The following is a 22,995-nucleotide window of genomic DNA, read 5'->3' on the forward strand; positions in this document are numbered from 1 at the left end:
GAAAACCAACAGCAAGCTTGATTTGATATAAAAAAGCTGCTAGTTATATAGATATTCAAAGAATTATGGAGCATATTTGTTTGCAAACTTAATTCCTATATGTTTCTTCACTGTTACTATGGTGCAGCAGCATCATACTTAAGGCTGTGTTAGAGAGTTCTGTTTTGATGGGTGCTTTAAATCTTTATTTTGTAAAAGTTTCAATGAAATGACAAAAACCAAACACACAGAATATAGATAGCAAACACCATTTGAAATTCTTCATGGAGGTTTGATAATAAAAGAAATACAAGAAACAAGATACAAAAAACAAGAGTTTAAAAATCACCCATTTTGGCAGTTATTTGATTGGACAATCTCACTTTTATTTGTACCATTTTGCAAGAAATCTCACATGCTCTAGGACCTGTCCTTTGGCCACATTTTGCTGTACTGATTCTAGAATCTCAGTTACACATCAGGAATATCAGTCCACAACGTATTTTACAGTATTTAAGCCATAATGGCAAGTTTGTTCACCAAAATTAACTCAACGATTTTTAATTTGACAAAGAATCTGCTGTGTTCGGAATGCTGTCACTCACTTGTAAGGGCGACACACAGCACACCAGAGTGAGAGTCCTTCCCTCAATACCCCTGAAACCTAGACAAAAGTTCTCTGAGCTCGGAAAGAAGAGACTAGGAGCTTAGTGACAGAGACCTCAGAGTGTTACAGCAAATGCATAAAATGTGTGACAGCCAGATGTGCTGATCTGTTGATATAATCGATATCAAGGCACATAGTCATCATTAAGCTTTCACGTTAGAGTGCAAATTTTGAGGAAGCTGAGGTACATAATGCTTTCTGATATTGGTGGGAGATGGAAGTGAAAGCCTTATGGAGTGTTTGAGTGTGTTACTGCAGTGTAGACAACAGAAAGGTGTAAAGGGATACACATGTCTTTCCCCTAACTTCTTTCCATGCCTTTAAGGTTTTGAGTGGATGGGGTGTGTCCTACTGTAATTTTAACCGAAAAAGAAAAAGGAGATACAGGCAGCGTTCGGCTAAGTATAGTGATTGCAATATTTTTGAATTAAATCAAACACACCACAGTGGTTGTCAGAATATTTTTTAATTACATTCTGTGACTGTGTTCATATCCAAATGGATTTTAGGAATGACTTTTACACTGTCCATAATTTGTGCATAAAGATAACAAAAATCAGGTAACCCTGTGCAAGATGTACAACCTTCATACTTAAAAACGAAGCACACAGAAACACATCCAGTAGGAGGAAGGCCTTTTCAATAAGTTTTTTTTCATAACATGAAATCACAGATTTAAAATTCAAACTGTACACTAAAGCATATGCAGAATTTTTTCAGAGACTTACTGAGAAATGCCTATAAGGATTTGCCTAAGGACAGATTCTGATATGCTTACTCACACTGAAAAGAACATGAGTAATTCTGGATATACTCAGTGTAAGTAAAGGTGCCAGAATTTAATCCTTAGTAGTTACATTAACTTTTTTTCAACTATGAGTCAGGCAAAATAAATGCTTAAGGCAAATTTTATTGTATATATTTTTCAAAGCTAACATAATTATATGTACTTGGTTTATAATACACTAAAGGAATGTACATTATGGTATGTGGAACATGTGGCAGGAAGAAGTCAGATACGTTATAGTTAAAACATTCAGTTTCCTGTTTATAGAAATGTTTTTCTATTTATATAAAACCCACCATGTATTGAAATTTTATCATACATGCCACTTTGGCTTACAGTTAAAAACGTTTCTGGAGTTAGAGATGTAAACAAATATGGAGACCTGGGGAAATTTTATGTTCTGTTACTTTTAAGGTGTAATGCATGAAGTCAAAACAACTGCTGAGCTACCACTCTGAAGATTTAAGTGCTTTGCTTCTTTACAGCATCACCTATTAAATTAGTTAGTGACAGTAACTTAATTTTAAGTGATTAACGGTTCCTTAACTGACATAGTTTCAGTATCCTTTACCTTCATTTTGTGAGTCCAGTGTCACAATCCAGGCAAATCATATTTCAGCAGACTTCTTGTAAAATGCTTCTTAATCCATGCAATCGTAAAATAGATATGTTTGCCACAAGCAACAGTAATGCAAAGAACACGGTCAAACAAGCAGCTAGGATGTTCTGGAAACTACCCTATGCTGAGGCTCAAATACTGTATGGCTGGCACAGCAATCAGGAGCAGAGATGCTGCCAGAGGCATTATCTGTTACGCTAAGTCCTGTCAACCAGGGGATCCCTCCTCACAGTAAGGTAGGGAATGACATACTGAAGTCTATACTTCGTTATTCCGTAAAATGCTTTCTCTACCAACTGATGATGGCAGCACATTCAACAGCGAACTACGCCACAATAGCTCCTGAACCACAGAAGAGGCGCAAGAGCATGCGTGTTAGCAGCCCTTTCTCCTAGTGATCTTGAATGCTGTGGAGAGATCCTGCCCTGCAGCTTGTGTGGTAGGATCTTTTCCTCTCCTTTTAATCTTAAGAACTGAACAGTACAGTGCATGGCAGCATTTAGTCCTTAAGGCATGGAGGAGGTTCACATTTAAAATAATATGGAATGGAATGCCTTAAAAATTATAACCACACTAATGCGCTGAAGAAAACACTTTTTGATGGGTTTTGAAAAGTTAAAAAGGAGAATTTTGTAAGTACTTTTTAAAGATTTCTTGTCCTTAAAGTTTTCAAAGGTAATATGCACAGCTCACTTCGAGAATGTCAAAACACGCTGCACTTAGCCAAAATAATTATGGGGCTTGGGCAAAAATTATGGTTTTCATAGCAAGAAAACCACTGCATGTTTTTGTGATTTACATTTATTCCTTGACTAATTTTTCTTATTAATGTACAAAATCCATAATATATGCACATAAACTCACCTATGATCAATTCCAAATGTCTATAAAGATCTCTTAAAAAAGTAAAAGTAGCCCTCCCTCAAATTTAACAAATCTTTTAGCAAATTCTGGAACCTTGATCTCTGTGCCTAGGATCAAAAAGTTAAAAGCATTTCCAGTTCTATGATTTTTCAGATGTTTCTATGCCTCTTCTCAGAAGTGAGGATAATTAAAAAAAAATCTGAGATAACTTAAAAAATAAATTCTGTCTTAACTAGTTCTTATCATTGTCTCCACATACATCTTTTAAAAAAAGTCTCGTCCAAATGAAACATCCTATATATATGATCCCTAATGTAATGGTCCAAGAGAAAGGATATTTTCATACAATGGAATCTCATTAACCTTGGAAATGTAACTAACAAATACCCCATCGGATGGAAATCTTATATTTTTATGACAGACGAAGTTGTCACTCTTCAGTCACTTCGTCTTCAGGTTGTTTAAGCTCATTCAATAAATCTTTACCAGATGCTCCTGCTTTTGAAGCAAACAGAATAGCACCCTGTTTAAAACCCAAGGTCTTCAAACTTCTGGCATAATCCGCAAACACTACATGGATTAGTTTATGTAAATGACGGTTAAGGAAAACAGAAGTGAGAGATAATGGAGAAGGCTCAGAACCAGGCTTCTCTTATACCAACCCCTGTCTAAGCAGGAAATGCTGAACACTGCTGTTAATCACTTGTTCACTTCTGGAACAAGATACCAAATATCATCTAAATATAACCTCTAAGCACAAATTAAGGCAAAAGTCCTAATGCAAATGATTTACAAATAGCTGCTCAGCACCATTTTTCCAGATCGTCTAATGGCAGCAAATTAAAAACAGCAAAATTTTGATGAGGATCTATGGAAATTAATTTGAACACCCAGATACAACAATACAAAATTTAATATCTTGTCTGGACATATTTGAGTTTTCTTATGGTACACAGATCCCATTTTTAGCAAACAGACTGCAAGATATTGGCAATAAAATAATTTGGGATGATCTATAGGACTCACTTGTGGCTTTGTCAGCTGGGAGCACCCAGGTCATCCCAAAATTCATGTAAATAAAAATCTTTATAATGGCTACAATTTTCAAGATTCAACACGTTAGCAGAAGTATACACTGGAAGAAACAAGTTCTCAGGTGGATTTTTTATTGTTAAGCTTTCATCTCACACTACACTTCGATTTATAACTTACATAATTCTTACAAGCTCAAAACTGATGATCCTTTTAGTAAAGGAAAAAAAAATATTCTTACCAGCACACAGTGCAGGGGAGTGTGCCAAAAGACCTGAAATTCAATGTACACTGTGGCGTACAATTTTTAAAAAGATAACTGCCTTATTAGCCTAGCTAGCTCAACCTCGCTATGTGCCCAGCAGTAACCAGCAATTTAGCCCAAGTTCCATCAGCATCAACACTCTGCCATCTGCTCCCTTCTCCATTCCCAAATTTAAAGGTGTGAATTTAGGTAGTAGCATCCATAGGTTTGCTCTTATTCTTGCTCCCTTGTTTGTTTCCCAGTGCCACTGATTTAACAGAATACAGGAAGAGCCTGGTATTATGATTTGGGTGTATATTTTCTCTCCACGCATTTTCTTATTCTGTTGTTCCTTCAAGAAGTGCAGTACACACCCTGGGGGACATAATTATTAGGAGTTTCTTTTCCTGTACAGACTAGCTGATTTTTTTATATCTATAGATATACACACACACACATATACATTCACCGTATGTCTTTTGGAAAAGGATATTTGTATCTTCATTAACTTCAATTGTGCCATACTTCAGACACACCTCAACAAATAAGGCAGCTCTATCAAAATACCTCATGCTGTTGAAAAGAAAAACAAACAAACTGTTAGGACAGGAAGATTTAAAAGTTCAAACCATTTTGATCTGGCTTACCTAACTCTATAATTCAAGAGTATTCAATGAGTTGATCTTTGATGCTAAAGTTTTGAAAGGACAAGGTTCAATTTACTAGCTCTGAGTAACAGCTGTTATAAAATGTTAGCACTTGTTTAGATGCTGGCACCTTTAAAAGCTGCTGAAAATTTAAAATGCCAACATGTTCCCTTGAAATTACAGAAAAAGCATCAGTACAAGCACATAGACAAGGATGACATGCTGTTGAAGTAACTGTCAACTAAATAAAACAGAATGAATTGTTCAAAAAATGAATTAAATGTAAGAAGTTCACAGAAAAACACACATTTCCTGATTATACGTTCAGCTGACAATTTTGGACAAAGCAGTGTAGAGAATGTGCTCATTCAGTTCTACCTGTGCAGCATCTCTGCAACTCTTGTAAAACATCCTAGCGATAAGAGGACAAGGATGGCCTTGGATTTCTGGTTAACTTGGGGAGAGCAAAGGTGATCAACCCAACGTTTCAAGACATCAGCACACTCCTCTGAATTCAAACGAACCTTTGGGAGATAAAGAAGACCCAAGTCTGAATGCAACAACTGCTATATAACTAAAGAAAACATTTCCATGACAAGCCATGTACAAGTTTACTACATGATTTTATCTGATTGTAACTTCATTACAACTCAGCAGATTCTTACTCAGAGTTTCTCTCAAGTTACCACTTCCCAAATTCACTGGTCCCTAGAATGGTAATAATGAGGAAAATGAGAAACACAAAAAAGTTCTCAGATTACTTAAACCTTGACATAGGAAATCAGGCTTGCTTGCTATGCATTCCATTACACGTACCCCTGACGGTATGCAGAAGTCTTCCAGGGGGTACATCAACTCATCTAGATATTTGCCTAGTTTTACAACCGGCTACATAAAGAGCACTTGTGAAGTCAGTACCAACTAAAATTTCATACAATGACTTGTTTATACTGCTCTGTATACTGTACACTGAAATGTAAGTACAATATTTATATTCCAATTTATGTATTTTATAATTACATGGTAAAACTAAGAAAGTAAGCAATTTTTCAGTAATAGTGTGCTGTGACACCTTTGTATTTTTATGTCTGATTTTGTAAGCAAGTAGTTTTTAAGTGAGCTGAATCTTGGAGATACGCAAGATAAATCAGCCTCCTGAAAGGGGTACACTAGTCTGGAAAGACAGAGCCACTGCACTAACGGGATTCACTGCAATCAAAAGTGTCAAGGAATTAAATACAATGGGAGAAATGTCAACTTCTCCTGAAGATCTAAAAAACCAAAACGGGAAAAATCTATATTGCCCCACTCCCTTACCTCTTACCAGTGAAATAGCTAAACAGATTGAAATTTTTATTACTTTAGGATAGACACCCATGAAAGTGAAATATTATTATCTTTTTATTATTTTATTTTTTCCAGACATTAAAATAAATCACATAAGGGATATACAATTTTACAAAAGAAAAATGTAGACAACAATCAGAACAGGTTATTAAAATGTCTTTGACAAATCTTTGGTGACAAACTCGAAAACTGGGAATTTTGACCATTGTTAGTCCCCAATCCTACAATCCGATCCATGCAGGTGGGCCTCTGTGCCCATGGGGAGACCTTCTGGGGCTCCCTATGGGAGAAGGTGTCTGCCGGCAATGATCCAGTTGCAGGGTTGGGACATTATAGCTTAATGCATTGGAAAGAACTTTTCTCATTGATATGTTTCTGAATTGATACTGAATGTTCTTCAAGTCTGAAGGACCTTGAAATCCACACTAATCTCTATAAATATACGTCTTGAGGCAGGCCTTTTATGTTCACAGTTTAATTTATACTTATTTTATTTCCAATGTTCTGCAAGCTGTTGAAGTAAAGAAAATTTCTTTTACTACTAAGTAAAAGATATAGAGATAGTTACAGGTGGCATTGTTGACTAGGTCATGGGAAAAAATGTAGACCGTAACCAATGAATATAATAACAAAGTCATCAGTGTACTTTAGTTGCGAGCTAACTGAATCATTGACAGTATATAAACAAAACCAAATGCCACTGCAGTTTAAAATAAGCCAAAAATTGATGCAGGGCTTCTTTGTACTATCTGGGTAATAATCTGGATTGAGCAATTACATACTTTTGCAAGCCAGGCTGCACGGTTCCATTCTCCATAGGTTTGCAAATAACGACACGCATCAGCAGCTTTATCTATTAGACTGAGCAACTGCACTCCCTCTGGAAAATAGAAGTAGATTACCTAAAACTTGACTCTTAACTAATGGGAAAAAAAAGAAGTTGCTATTTAAATGCAAGAGATCCCCTCAGAAAGGGCCACTTGCTGCCTCTTGGGATACAGGAGCTCCACAAAGTCTCCAGTTCTTAACACCCACCTCTTCATGCATTGTAGAGCTTTGGAGCTCTGAAGGTTATCCACGACACCTTCTCCCTTTGCCTTACATGACATCTGCAGAGCTTAGAAATGCTCCACAAAGTTCTAACCTCTCCTCGGCTTCTCTTTGCCTCAAACAGACATGCTAAGGAGATCATTGGACCATGTAGACTTAATCGGTGTCACAGAATTATACCAAACAACAAGCTCGATTTCTGCAAATCATCCTTTAACTTTTTTTTTTCAAAAAGTAGCCTAGGCCCTAAAAAAAAATATTAACAAAACAGAGTAATATGCTTAAGAAATGTCTAATCACCTATAAACATAAGTAGTTCCACCACATGACTTCAGAAATTCCAGTCACCTTACAACAAGCATCTATTACATGAGGTAGAAAAACACAAAGATACAGTTCTAAGAGCCTATTTATATATTAATGGGTTTGAAACAAACTGAAATATAGAAGGCCTTTCATTTCCAACCTGTGTGTTTTAATTTTATCCAATAAATATGCTTTTGTTTTCATTAGGAATGTGACAGCAACCTTCTTTGGGATTAGCAATAAATTGCAAACAGGTTCATTTCTGGAATATGGTTTGCAATAAAAAAATAGACTGACTTGTTCAGCCTTCTTTTGAAGTACTTAAAATTATGTCTAATGCTTTTTGTACATCTGCAAACCCTATAAAATAAGCACCCTATATGGTTTACTGTAAAAAGAGGCTTTTTGTCTAACCGTATTAATTTCCATAATAATTATCAGTATTGATTGCTTACAAACAAAAGGAAAACACATATTTTACCTGCTAGCTTTCCATTTGCTATCATGTTGGTTGCTACCAGTTTAATGGTGCTTTGAGAAGGACCTGATGAAGTGACCGTAGTGACCAAACATGCCTTGAGTGAATCACAGTAGTAATGTGGGTTTTCTGCATTTGTCTCTAATAATAGTTGTACTGCTCTGTCAGTCTGGTGAGAAAAAATAAAATTACATCATCTTAAAACCCCCCCCACTTTTGTTTGGATGTTTTAAAAAAAAACAAAAACAAAAACAAAAAAAAAACAGTTATAGTAACAGAGATAAAAGGAAAAAATCTATTTTTTCAAGTTTGTATACTAACTTGACTATAGTCCCAATTCAAGATTGCACCTTATTTAGGACACCACTTAAGCACACATGCTCTGAATAGGGATAGGGTTAAAGCACACGCTTAAGTGCTTTCCAGAAAGAGGGCCTACATAGGAGAAACAATAAATTGCGTATGCAGTTTTCCCTGTTTGTGTGGTCTTTCACAGAGCAACGGAGGAAAGAAAAACAACTTAAAAAGTAGGGGTGAAATAAGACTGTATAAGCAAAGAAACTGGTCAGATACCCAAAGGGTGGCACCTGCAATAACCTAGCACATTTTTTTTGAAATTCACTGTATTTAAAGTTGATAGGTTAACAAATTATGGAGAAATATGAAAGGCATTATGTATACTTAGTAAAATCTGATTTTAGGCTGCACTGGTTGTGTTGGTATATTATCTCTTTATTCATGTCAAATCTTTTAGATTTGACAGGAGTCATTGACACCACTATGTCTTCTTGTAAACTTGCATACCAATACTAGCAGTTTTTCCGTGCAAATACTAAGCTATCTGAGCAGCTTGATTATTTTCTTTCAGAGAACTCAAAGGGTAGTATCTGTTTGGTCATCTGACTGAAGAAAGATCCACGTGGAGTTCCAAAAGAAGGATGGGTGTTGAGGTGATTTTCGTATTTGGATGACACTTAACTCTGTTTCCACTTCATTGGACCCAGACGGTGCAGTGGAACAACATACCCAGCTGTCTAGCCAAGACTGGGTCTTGCCTGTAGGCTAGCTTGAAGAAACTCAGCCTAGATAAGACAGACATAATGTTGTCTGGATAGAGGAAGTATTGAAAAGAACACACAAAACCCACAGAAACAGGTAAGGGACATTCCAAACAAACAAGCCACCCACAAACCTGCCCCAGGAGAAGAAGCTGGTCAGCACATTTCCTGGTGTGGTCATAGGTTGATCTTTTAACTTCCTGTAGATGTACCCTTTCAAGCTGAAATTTCTGCAGAGAAAAATTAAAATGATTACAAATCTGAGAATAAACTAGCTAATATATGAAATATATATTTTATATATATATATATATATATATATATATATATATATAAATATACTTTTCCATAATATGAATTAGAAACACCTGCAAAAATATGTGATCTTAAAATATATATATAAATTTTAAGTACATACAAATGATCTTATAAGCCTATGATACTATTTATTTATTAAACCACAAAGAAAGCCCAGCCTTTAAATAGTACTGAGTGCTTTAAGTTCAAATAACAAGTACACTGAGATAAGCGTAAAACTCCATTATTAACACACAGTCATGCACCTTTTTCTTTGAAATAAAAGTGAGGCACTTATATGTAGGAGCTTTAAATTCAAAAGGGAAGAAATGCTCGTCATTTTGTTGATTTAGTCACACACCTACTAAATATTATTTATAAACTGTTTTCAATACCTGGAAGTAGGAATTTTCACACAGTATGTCATAGCATATATCCAACGGGTTGATTAATTTTTCTTGCAGACTATCTGTAGTTTTTGTAGTTTGTGCTTTTTCCTGAGAGAAACTGTACAAATAATGGGAAGCAACACTCCAGAAATGCAGTTCTGATTCATCCCCATAGAGTCTGAGAAGTCAAAAACCAAAATGAAGCAAACCCTACCATTATACATTGTAGCTACAACATCAGACTAATTTAAATTCCCAGCACCCCCCAATACAATCACTTGTAACCATAATACTTATTCATTGTAGATTTTTTTCCACATACTACTAGTAATTGTTCTGTATTTTAAAATAATTTCTTTATTCAGAGAATAAGGTACATTCTTTTTGGCATCACAAATATTGTGGGTTACCAATAAGACTTATATATGACATCACAAACAACGATCTCTTTTGAAATATGTTCGACAAACTAGGAAGTAGCCAGTTGGAGGAAAGACTTTTACAAGATTAGTTAAAGCTCAGTAAATCTCTCCACAAACTAGTTTAGCGAAGGCATTCAGAACTTAATCTATCCTCAACTTAATTTTCTGGGTTACTTTACGCTTCACCAGGAAAAAAATCAATCATAAAAGCTTAGAAGCAACTAAAAAATGCAGAACAGGTTAAAAATTATCATTTGAGCAGAGCAACAACGTGACAATGGTCATGGAATTAAAAAAGAGCCCCACTTTCTCTTTTCCTTTGCTTGCATATGGGCCTAGGTTTTAGGTTGTAAACTCTTTGGGAGAGAGATTGGACTCTATATTCCAGTAAAGTACCGAATACACTTTTGGGCATTGTACAAGTAACAACTACTATTTCACTGTGGGTACGGTCGTTTCTTATACCTTTCTAAAATGCAATTCTGTTCAATCATGTTAAAGGAGTCTTTTCACTGTAATATAAAACTCAGTGGAAATACAAATAATTCACTAAGATAATAACTTAGACCCCATCCTTGAAATACATACACATTCCTAACTTTATGCACATCATTAGTGTCATTCATTTTAATAATACTATATACATGCTTAAAGTTAAGCACATTTGTAAGTGCTGACAGGGTCAGGATTATTTAGAAAAACCTTTCGACTTCATCTGAATCTCTGTTACCTTGCAACCAGTGAACATCTCTGCAATAGAGTAAATTCAGGATCAAGCACAAGTTTCTTGACGTCACTGCAAAAGCAGAAAGCCATATCTGATCTGTAATATGCTGTGCTGGATTTTTAAAAAACAAGTACTATATATTACATCTAGGAATTAAAGTTTACAAACGAAAACAAGACTTTTATTTCTTCTTGTCAGACAAGGAAAGTAGAAGCTTATCTCATGCTGACCTGAACAAAGGCCTCTATCAAATAATATTTCATCACGGCAATAGGAACTATACCAAGTTTAAGTATGTCAAAATCTTTACAGGAGCAATTCACTGTTTATCAGTTTTAATAGTTAAAATCAGTCTGTCAAGAATGCCTTCTGACTTACATGTATTGCAATAAATGTGAACTACCAGAAGAGTATACCTGAAGCTGTAATATTGGTTTGCAGCAATTCTAAATATTATAAAATTAAATTAATAACAATGTCATAATTATGTAAATATAATCTGTATGGTGTCACTGGACAACAAATACATCTATTATAAATCTATGAATTCAGGTTTTGCATAAATTTTTCTGCATACAAAAGAAAATTAGCCTTTTTTTTGGGCTGAGGGGAGGAAAGGGGAAGAGCTTCCAGTTTCTTGGCTGCAAAGACTGCCTTAATAGTTTAAATGAATGTACTGCCATCTGTTGGCTATGCAACCAGGGAGACTGATGTAATATCGTCAGAAGTATGAACTTCACCCATGAAGAGTAACTTATCTTGAAAGGGTAGGATTTTCAAAAGGACCAATGTGATATTTTTCTGGTTAGGGTTTAAAATTCTGCATAATGTTTCGAATAATACATTTTTTTTTTTAAATAGGCTGCACCCATTTGGCCCAGGCAGCACTCTGAGGAGCAGACATGTTGAGAAACAGTTGCCAATAAACTGTGAATGCCATTTGAATTTAAATGCTGAGTATTCCTGGGCCTCTGGCTGGCAGCCACCGTTGTCTGTGGCATCAACAATGTGACAACCTAAATGTCTCAAATTAGACATGAGTTTCATCCCACTTTAATGTTTAATACAGTAAATTATTCTTTCAAGCCAATATTAAACAATTTGTTTTAAGAAAGATCTCCGATTTGGTAAGAATGCTACCGTTAACTTTTCATTAGACAAAGCAGGTCATGAAGTAAGCTAAATTTCATTTATTGTAACAAGTACTTATCTTTAAGCACAATCAAATGTTTTAATACAAAAATAAAGTTATTCCAGAGTGGCTGCTAAATGAAAAACCAATCATTACAACTTTTGCTGCTGCAATCTCATTCAAAGCAGTATTTTGTTAAAACATTAATAAAATGGTGCTTACTTGGACAATGAATTCAACTGTTTTTGAAGCAGATTTTTAATATTTTCATTCTCTGGATAATCACTGCAAAGAAAACATTTGATTTAACAGGAATATATATTCTAAGAATTTTATATTTCCTCATAACTATATTGGCAATATTATCTGAAGTGGTGGAAAAGTGTTGGCTATGTACAACACGAAACATGGTGGAAGCCAACTTAATGTTCTCATGTCCTTAATAAAAAAACAGTTTAGACAGAAAATCTTGGACATCAGTTACTAGTTTCCAAGTACTATTCATGGCCTGTTCTTCATTCCTACTCACCCTCATTACTCCCACATCTCTGTTATTGTCTCCTTTCTCTTCGCATTTCCTTCTTACCCACTCACCTTTACGTCTCCCCCTTTTTATGTTGCCTGCCCATTCCTAATCCTCAATCCCACTTGTCTCACAAGTTCTTTTCCTATCTCCTCTTCTTTCTCTATTGCTTACTCCTGCTTATTTTCAGCAATAATAAATCCAATCTTGATCATCCTCTTATTCTTATCTTTTATGCCCAACGTACCCACTGTTACCATGGCTTTCCCACACTGGTCCCTCACTCATCAATCTCACCCCCATTTCCACCTCTTTTTCATCTACAGTAGAACCTCAGAGTTACAAACATCAGAGAGACGAACTGACCAGTCAACCACACACCTCATTTGGAATTGGAAGTATGCAATCAGGCAGCAGACACAAGGACAAAAAGCAAATACTGTACAGTACGGTGTTAAATGTAAACTACAAAAATATAAAGGGAAAGTTAAAACATTTGACAAGGTAAAGAAACTGTTTCTGTGCTTGTTTAATTTAAATTAAGATGGTTAAAAGCAGCATTTTTCTTCTGCATAGTAAAGTTTCAAAGCTGCATTAAGTCAATGTTCAGTTGTAAACTTCTGAAAGAACAACCATGTTTTGTTCGGAGTTATGAACAACTTCCATTCCCGAGATGTTCAGAACTCTGAGGTTCTACTGTATTCTAGAATGCCCGCTTTCATAAAAAGACCATCCCCAATCTATTCACCTCTCACTCCCTTCCATCTTGAACTCATAGAAACCTAGATTTCCCCGTACAACACTGTAGCCTTAATTTTCAAAAGTGGTTCATGAATTTGGGTGCCTTACTTTTTAGGTGCCCAACTTGAGAAACCCGAAAGGGGCCTAGTTTTCAGAGGGTGGGTGCTCAGTACTTCTGAAAACCACTCCCTTTAAGGAGTCTCTGGTTAGGCACCCAAAAATAGAGGCCCTCAAAATCGCTACTCACTTTGGAAAATGTAGGCCAGCATGTTTGCAGCTGTTCTTTCTTATGGCAGTATTTACTTCTCTCACATCCTCCAAACTGAGGGCTTGCCCACACAAAAACTTAGTTGTCAGCAAGCTTGTGTGTGAATCTACCCCACACTGGCCTGCTGTACAATAAGTGTCCGTGTTGACCCTGCTGCTGTGCACTAAAAATTCCCAACTGAGCTTTAATGTATTCTGTTTCAAGGCAGCATAGATCAAAGCATACAAGGGAATTTTTAGAGCATGGCAGCACAGTCCACCTGGACACTTAGAGCACGGCAGGCTAATGAAAGGTATAGTCACACTCCAGCTAGCCATGAACTAAGTGTCCATATAGACAAGCCCTGAGATGGCTCCCAAAGGCTGCAGTGGAAGTGTCTATCTTCTCTTCTCTTGCTGTTTGCATCCCCTTCCTTCTTCTCACTCCATTTCCATTTTTGATCAATACCCCATTCAACTCCCTATTCCCTTCCTTTCAAAGCTGAAATCATCTGCTCTCCAATGGACTCACTGCTCTCCATCTCATCACAAACCATCATGCTTCTCTTTGAGGAGTTCAAGCTTCATGATGGCGTCCTGCCTAGCCCCTTTAGCTTCCACCTCCTTAGACTTATGTACTTTATATTTCATTTGCATTACGGCCATATTAATAATATATATCATGCAAATAAGTTTGCATATATTGACCATATCATTTTGTACATTGATTATCTTCTTAGATTGCAAACTCTTTAGGGCAAGGTGTGCATCTTCCTATGGTCTGTATGTTGCCCTGAACAATCCTCATGGGGTCTAAGCTACTGCCCTATAAATAATAAATGTTACATCCTTATAAGGTGCCCCATTCTGATAGGAATCTGCACCACTAAAGAGGAAACATGATCATTAGTGTAGGGGAAAGGGCTGGAATTACTCTCTAGTGGCCACCTCTAACTTTGAAATCACCTGCTTTTAGAATGAAAACATTTTTGTTTTTTGATGCAATATGTTGCATGAGTTTCTAATTCGGAGTACAGACAATTGCTATTGTCTTAAAAACGTAGGGGCTGTTTTCAAAGATGAAGGTAGGTTGGTGCCACTTGAAATAAACCAAACCTTTGACCTCACATCGCTCTGGTCTGATGAGAGGGAAGTATTGCCCCTCCATTCCGACTACTCGTTAAGTGCTGAAGTTCACCCATTTAACAACCTCCTCCCAAAGAATACGTAGGGGACCTGCATGTGATAACAGTTAAAAGTTTGAACAGAAAATTAAAACAAAGCCTTACATGTGTAAAATATCTAGAGTACATTTATCATTCCATGGCTGATGCAGCAAGAAGGCTTTTAAAGCTAATGAGGCCCTTGGAACAAGGAGATAAGGGCACCACACAGGCTCTGAAATAGAAGAAAGAAAGTGAGGAGGGAAATGAGTCATATTCAAGATCTATGAGTAGCTAACCTCTAATGACATAGCATTTAACAACTATAAAATATATAGGTAGCTGCCTGTAACAGAAGATAAAATATTAGATGTTAGGCCAGATTGTAATCCCAGATGTACAGCATGGATCATTGCACATGGAAGTCTGCTGCTACACATGAGCAAAAAGATTTTCTAGGAGATACAGTTAGTCACTAGACATTTACAATCAGAACCTGGTCTCCTCGGTCTTTGGCTTTTAGTTTAGTTAAAATCTGGTTGCAGATGAACTTGCAAAGTAAAAGTGAAATTTGAGTAAAGCAGAGATGTATATGGCGGGATGCTTCTATAAAGCAGATGTGAAAGAAATTCATACAAGATATGCCAGAATGCCTCATCCTTACACATCACAATTACTATGGACTCCAGTGAAACTGTATCACAGTTATTATCACAGTATTCAGGAATATCTGTATTGAAAACAGGAAGCATCAATATGGTTTTATAGGGAGGGAATTAAACTAAACGTATATCAATACTGAATGCCTCAAAAAGTCTGGTCAGTAGGGATACTTGTGCTTAACTATTGCCATAATGAATCAGATTGGTGGTCCATCTAGTCTGGTATCTAGTCTCTGACACCAGTAAGATGCTCCAGAAGAAGGGGTTAGATTCCCTGTCCTAGAAAATTATTGAATAATCTGCTCCTATGGGAAGTTTCTTTCTAACCTCCAACTGTTAGTGGTTTGCTTAAACACAAAACTATGATGGCTTTTATTTCTTGTATTTTCTATCTTATCTCATGTAACCTAAGACTGTTTTCATTATTGCTATAAATGTCTAATCCTTTTTTGAATCACACTAAATTCTTGGACTCTGTGATACCCTGTTCTTTAAGCACAACAGGTTAATGAAATAAATATGCATTGACACAGTTTAATTTTCAGGTCTCAAAAGATAATTTATGATAACTAAATTATCCTTCAATGATGCTGATCCCACTGTTACTTGTCTTTCGTCAAAACTATAGCCTTCATAGTGTCAGGAGAAAACAATCCATTTTTATTTTAGACAAAGTTAGCGAAGTATATTAAATCAGAATATCTATCAAACACAGCATCAAATAATGATACTCTTACTCTCATTAAATAATACCTTACTCCACAAGTAGTCTCAAAGATTTTAATGGGATTGGCCCACAATTTGAAAAAACTGGATCATCTTCAAGTCACGATTTTACGTATTAACTATTTTAGCTGCACAGTTCATCCCATAGACAAAAGAATGTAAAAGCAATTTTTTGTAAGAACTTAATGCTAGCTAAAAACATGTAAAAAGTCAGATAACAAGGCTATCAGAAACTGATGCACTTCTACAATTTCATGGAAACATCCACGTTGGCCAGTCACTGAACCAGTCAATGAGCAGGATTCAAACTCTGGAAATATACAGCAGTATAAAAAAAGCAATTTTTCATGTATGACAAACATGACTAAAACTCATGCTGTGTATGTGAATGACTGTTCTAATGCAATGAATTTATAAATTCATTTGCTGCATATTTATGCAGATAAAACTAAAAAAGCAAAATATGAGTTATTTAGAAATATCAAAAGCTGTATATCCTATTATTATAAAACTGATCCATATTCCCAAAGTTTCTGGTGTTTGTAAGCTACCTCATCTTCTGTCTTAGACTGACAGTTTTAAATAGTAAAGACTATTTTGCACACCCTTCCAAATGAAATATACTGTGGTCTGCAGCAAAAGAGAAAATTCAAAACACATGAGCATTAGGTACTCTTGAGATCTCTCAGACCTGTTAATTCTTGTTCATCCATTCTAAAACATGTTGACTTCATAGTTGTCTCTAGAACTCTGATGCACCCATCATCTGATGCCAGGATCACTTTGTCTGAGGTACACCAATCCACATCCAGTATTCGGAAGTTGACATTTCTTCCACTTCTTAAACTGCTTACCATCTGCACCTTGAAACATTAAGACATTTTCGCTTTTAGTAATGCTGTTAATCACACTGGTCAAGATTCTGTGTTGTGCCTCCCAGAGGCATTTCACAGAACTCGCAAGAACATTCCTCAGACATCATTCCTCGGGGAAAGGATTACAGGGTCATAGCCTACTCTGCCTGTGAAATCCATGGAGTTCAAGTGTCTATGGACCTCTGGAGGGAGGAATGCAATTCCAACTACGTAAGATGAATCCCAGAATTTTTAAGAGCATTTTCCCTAATACAGATTTTTCTTGCAGGAGGAGAAGCATGGCCAATGTTAATATAAGTGTCTGGCCTTCTCATATCCTCAAGTGAGTTAAAACCAAGCTCTGAAGATAAGACAACTTTACAATTCCATAAATGTAGATGTTCATTAAACTTTGATAAAGTTTTTGGAAGGGAGATTTTTCTACTTATAAGTGAGAGTTCAAAACAACATATACAACTCAAACTCACTTGAAGAGTAGTAAAATTGTACATTTCAATAGAGTGTCAGCTTTCATAATGAAAGGCACTTCTCAAGTGAAAACAGATTGAAAAAATTAAAAACGAAAAGTCCTTTGTGAAAGGCTGGGTAACTATTATACCAATGACAGGTTTCAGAGTAACAGCCGTGTTAGTCTGTATTCGCAAAAAGAAAAGGAGTACTTGTAGCACCTTAGAGACTAACCAATTTATTTGAGCATGAGCTTTCGTGAGCTACAGCTCACTTCATCGGATGCATACCGTGGAAACTGCAGCAGACTTTATATATACACAGAGAATATGAAACAATACCTCCTCCCACCCCACTGTTCTGCTGGTAATAGCTTATCTAAAGTGATCATCAGGTTGGGCCATTTCCAGCACAAATCCAGGTTTTCTCACCCTCCACCCCCCCACACAAATTCACTCTCCTGCTGGTGATAGCCCATCCAAAGTGACAACCCTTTATACAATGTGCATGATAATCAAGTTGGGCCATTTCCTGCACAAATCCAGGTTCTCTCACCCCCTCACCCCCCTCCCAAAAACCACACACACAAACTCACTATCCTGCTGGTAATAGCTCATCCAAAGTGACCACTCTCCCTACAATGTGCATGATAATCAAGGTGGGCCATTTCCAGCATAAATCCAGGTTTTCTCACATCCCCCCCCCCACCCCCATACACACACAAACTCACTCTCCTGCTGGTAATAGCTCATCCAAACTGACCACTCTCCAAGTTTAAATCCAAGTTAAACCAGAACATCGGGGGGGGGGGGGTAGGAAAAAACAAGAGGAAATAGGCTACCTTGCATAATGACTTAGCCACTCCCAGTCTCTATTTAAGCCTAAATTAATAGTATCCAATTTGCAAATGAATTCCAATTCAGCAGTTTCTCGCTGGAGTCTGGATTTGAAGTTTTTTTGTTTTAAGATAGCGACCTTCATGTCTGTGATTGCGTGACCAGAGAGATTGAAGTGTTCTCCGACTGGTTTATGAATGTTATAATTCTTGACATCTGATTTGTGTCCATTTATTCTTTTACGTAGAGACTGTCCAGTTTGACCAATGTACATGGCAGAGGGGCATTGCTGGCACATGATGGCATAAATCACATTGGTGGATGTGCAGGTGAACGAGCCTCTGATAGTGTGGCTGATGTTATTAGGCCCTGTGATGGTGTCCCCTGAATAGATATGTGGGCACAATTGGCAACGGGCTTTGTTGCAAGGATAAGTTCCTGGGTTAGTGGTTCTGTTGTGTGGTATGTGGTTGTTGGTGAGTATTTGCTTCAGGTTGCGGGGCTGTCTGTAGGCAAGGACTGGCCTGTCTCCCAAGATTTGTGAGAGTGTTGGGTCATCCTTTAGGATAGGTTGTAGATCCTTAATAATGCGTTGGAGGGGTTTTAATTGGGGGCTGAAGGTGACGGCTAGTGGCGTTCTGTTATTTTCTTTGTTAGGCCTGTCCTGTAGTAGGTAACTTCTGGGAACTCTTCTGGCTCTATCAATCTGTTTCTTTACTTCTGCAGGTGGGTATTGTAGTTGTAAGAAAGCTTGACAGAGATCTTGTAGGTGTTCATCTCTGTCTGAGGGGTTGGAGCAAATGCGGTTGTATCGCAGAGCTTGGCTGTAGACGATCGTGTGGTGTGGTCAGGGTGAAAGCTGGAGGCATACAGGTAGGAATAGCGGTCAGTAGGTTTCCGGTATAGGGTGGTGTTTATGTGACCACTGTTTATTAGCACTGTAGTGTCCAGGAAGTGGATCTCTTGTGTGGACTGGACCAGGCTGAGGTTGGTGGTGGGATGGAAATTGTTGAAATCATGGTGGAATTCCTCAAGGGCTTCTTTTCCATGGGTCCAGATGATGAAGATGTTATCAATATAGCGCAAGTAGAGTAGGGGCTTTAAGGGACGAGAGCCCCGATAATGTCACGGCTAACCTGGTGGCTGAACTTTGTGACTTTGTCCTTACCCACAACTATTTCACATTTGGGGACAATGTATACCTTCAGATCAGCGGCACTGCTATGGGTACCCGCATGGTCCCACAGTATGCCAACATTTTTATGGCTGATTTAGAACAACGCTTCCTCAGCTCTCGTCCCCTAAAGCCCCTACTCTACTGGGAGTGGCTAAGTCATTATGCAAGGTAGCCTATTTCCTCTTGTTTTTTCCTACCCCCCCCCAGATGTTCTGGTTTAACTTGGATTTAAACTTGGAGAGTGGTCAGTTTGGATGAGCTATTACCAGCAGGAGAGTGAGTTTGTGTGTGTATGGGGGTGGGGGGAATGTGAGAAAACCTGGATTTGTGCTGGAAATGGCCCACCTTGATTATCATGCACATTGTAGGGAGAATGGTCACTTTGGATGAGCTATTACCAGCAGGATGGTGAGTCTGTGTGTGTGGTTTTTGGGAGGGGGGTGAGAGAACCTGGATTTGTGCAGGAAATGGCCCAACCTGATGATCACTTTAGATAAGCTATTACCAGCAGGACAGTGGGGTAGGAGGAGGTATTGTTTCATATTCTCTGTGTATATATAAAGTCTGCTGCAGTTTCCACGGTATGCATCCGATGAAGTGAGCTGTAGCTCACGAAAGCTCATGCTCAGATAAATTGGTTAGTCTCTAAGGTGCCACATTATACCAATGTCAGCAACAGATTAAGTATTATTTTAATCAGATTGCTTGGGCACCTGACAGTCTCTAATTCAAAGCAGCATATTTTGCACACACGGGAATACTGATAAGAAACAGATGTGCACCTCTTTTGTGTCCCAAACTTCAGCTCCATCAGTGTACATTGTTATCACTTTTTGATTTCCTTTCCCAGGGGCAAAGCGTATTTTTCTCACCCAGCTTCGGTGTGTGGGGATCCCCCTGGGGACAAAAGGACAACAGGTTCAATTTCATTCTCAGGAACAGATATGCCACAAGTTGTTAATATAAATTCTCCCTTAAGCATTTACACTTTAATCCTGTATAAATTTGTAGAACTAAACTTCCAAGGCTACCTAAATAGATTAGCAAAAGCCCCACAAAATATCAAAAATTGACAGCGCTATTAAAAAAAAAGTGGTCATGGGAGGGGAGAACATTTAATACTATTAGTTATCAAAATTTATAATGAAATAAGATTTCTTGGATTAAACATAACAGGCAAGCTCTCTGCTTGGTGTGAATCATCATCAATTTCATTTAAGTCAGTGGAACAATACCAGTTTACACTAGTGAGAACATTCTATATCACAGAACCAGAAATTAATGGTGAATTTGGTATAAGTGATCATGACTTGATCACATTTATAATTTCTGAACCAGTGATGTATATACTTGATGCTTTAAAATGGCCAATTTCACAAAGCTGAAACCAATTATGAGCCAGATCAGCTGGGAAGAAGAATTTAATCAGAAAAATGTGAATGATAATTAGGAATGGTCTAAGGAAACTTTACTAGATGCCCAAAAAGCCACAATCCCACACTGAGGAAGACAGTCATATTGGTTAAAAAACAAAGACCTGGTTTAGGGGTAAGTGAAGGCAGCTATAAAAAAAAAAAACCATATAACAGATAGAAGAAAGGAGTGAGTTGATTACAATCTAGAAGTACCTATATGGGGAACAAATATTTGATAATGGGCTCTTCACTCTAGCAGAGAAAGGCACAAGAAGATCCAAAAGCTAGATATTGAAGCGACACAAATACAGACTAGAAATAAGGAGCAAATTTTAAAGAGTGAGAGTAAATAAACAAAGGAGCAATTTACCAAGGGTCATGGTGGATTCTCCATCACTGGCCATTTAAAAATCAAGATTGAATGTTTTTCTAAAAGATATGCTCTCGGAATTATTTTGGGGGAAGTTTTATGGCCCGTGTTAGAGGTCAGACTAAATGATCACAAAGATACCTTCTGGCATGGGAGCTGTAAATCTATTAACATGGCCCAATATCTCTCTGGTTAATCACTCTCTGCTAGGACGTGACTGAGAATTTTCATTTTAAAAATACAATCTTGAATAGTTATCTCAGACAACACACAATCGTCTATTGCAGAGGAAAAAAAAAGAAATAAAAAAGTTTTACCTTTCCTTCATTTCATATGAATAAGTAAGATTTTATCCACACTCATACCTGGATACTCTTGCTTTCAAATCCCAGAAGTTTAAGTTTCCATCAACATCTCCGAGAACCAACGTATCTCCTTTCCATGCAATACAAGTAACGCTACCCATGCTTCCCTGCAAGTATTTCAGAAGAAGAATAAAACTGTAATTAATAGTAGCATACATCGGCATAAATGTATCAGTATGGATATTTCCTCTTTTTCCACAATAGATAAATCTAATGGGCCAAATTCTTCTCTGTTACAACAAAGAAATTCAGCGGAATTTAATGGAGTTGTTCTGGGTCAGAGAACAGAATCTGCCACATCATATTTTTGAAGACCTTTTGTCCTGAATGAAGTGTTTTGTATTTTCATTTTAAAGCAATGAAAGATTTGGAGTTTTAAAGCAATGAAAAGCTTTTGTGTCCCTAGCTGCATGTAAACCCCAAGCGACAGGACTGAACTATCAAACACTCACAGGACCAACAAACTATACTAGGAAATAGAAATAAGAGGATTCCAATTTGATAGATAAATTTATCTGAGCCTTCATGTTTGATGCCGGAAAGTGGCTGCACTTCAGAGAAGCAAAAAAATTGTTAAAAGGTCCCCAAAAGAGAGCTCTGACCCATTACAAATCTGAAGTGAACCCGAGCCCTTTCTGTTCAATTCACGATTTGAATGTCACTACAAAAGAAATTACAGCTGAACAAATGATTAACTTAAGAGAAACTCATACCAAGGTTAATTATTAGATGGCAACATTCAGTTTTTGAACACTGAAATATAACATGAAATTTTAATCTAAAATGACAAAAGCTGTAATTAGTCTGCACCTAGATATTAATATTTCTTGTTCTACAAATTGGTCTCAAGTTTTTTTTTTTTTTTTTTCAGGTCACAATGTAAAAACCATGATTGAAAAAGTGTTACGTGTAGCTCGGATAATGCATTTTCCGACCAATAATTCTGTTGTGCCCCAGAAGTAGGGAAAACGATGATCTAGTGGACAGGCTACCAGACTTGAACTCAGGAGACCTCAGTTCAATTCCTAGCTCAGTAAAGGCTTCCTGTGTGATCTTGAGCAAATCACTTAATCTGCCTATGTCTCAGATGGGAATCGCAGGGGTGATATGAAGACAAAATTCATTAGTGACTGTGAGGTGCTCAGATTCTATGGTGACGAGGTCCATGTAAGTATCTGGATAAATAGTTAGGTTTTCCACAAATTTACTGATATAAAAACAACCCATCATATAACATGAAAAGTGACATCCTCCAAACTTATGACTAAAAAGTGTCTGCAAACATTTTTCTCCTTGTTTGACAGGTTATAATGTATTATTTACCTGTAAAACTGTCTCTGAAGATAGGAGCTTACAAAAAAAAATATCCGAGATCTGGGGTCACTAAATCCATTGTCTGGCACA

The 22,995-nt window shown here is 37.1% G+C and overlaps 1 protein-coding gene across 4 annotated transcripts in view; it reads right to left on the reverse strand.

Annotated features, from left to right (window-relative positions):
* Positions 1-1,092: 1,092 nt before the first annotated feature.
* WDR11 (WD repeat domain 11) overlaps positions 1,093-22,995 on the reverse strand; it is a 76,980-nt gene continuing 55,077 nt past the window's right edge. For 2 of the 4 annotated variants that reach the window (XM_077823013.1, XM_077823012.1), the window contains exons 17-29: positions 21,592-21,698; positions 20,224-20,338; positions 16,798-16,969; positions 14,845-14,953; positions 12,268-12,330; positions 10,917-10,982; positions 9,771-9,942; positions 9,213-9,308; positions 8,024-8,189; positions 6,969-7,066; positions 5,218-5,363; positions 4,683-4,765; positions 1,093-3,501 (exon numbers count right to left, since the gene is read on the reverse strand). In XM_077823013.1, coding sequence (XP_077679139.1) covers positions 3,347-3,501; positions 4,683-4,765; positions 5,218-5,363; positions 6,969-7,066; positions 8,024-8,189; positions 9,213-9,308; positions 9,771-9,942; positions 10,917-10,982; positions 12,268-12,330; positions 14,845-14,953; positions 16,798-16,969; positions 20,224-20,338; positions 21,592-21,698 — 1,548 coding nt within the window. In that variant the 3' untranslated portion in view covers positions 1,093-3,346. Of the gene's footprint in view, positions 3,502-4,682; positions 4,766-5,217; positions 5,364-6,968; positions 7,067-7,221; positions 7,483-8,023; positions 8,190-9,212; positions 9,309-9,770; positions 9,943-10,916; positions 10,983-12,267; positions 12,331-14,844; positions 14,954-16,797; positions 16,970-20,223; positions 20,339-21,591; positions 21,699-22,995 lie in introns of those variants that run through there. The other 2 variants (XR_013346725.1, XR_013346724.1) reach the window with 2 other exon arrangements.

The sequence above is a fragment of the Eretmochelys imbricata genome, chromosome 7, assembly GCF_965152235.1.
Source record: "Eretmochelys imbricata isolate rEreImb1 chromosome 7, rEreImb1.hap1, whole genome shotgun sequence".
Taxonomy (NCBI): Eukaryota; Metazoa; Chordata; order Testudines; family Cheloniidae; genus Eretmochelys; species Eretmochelys imbricata.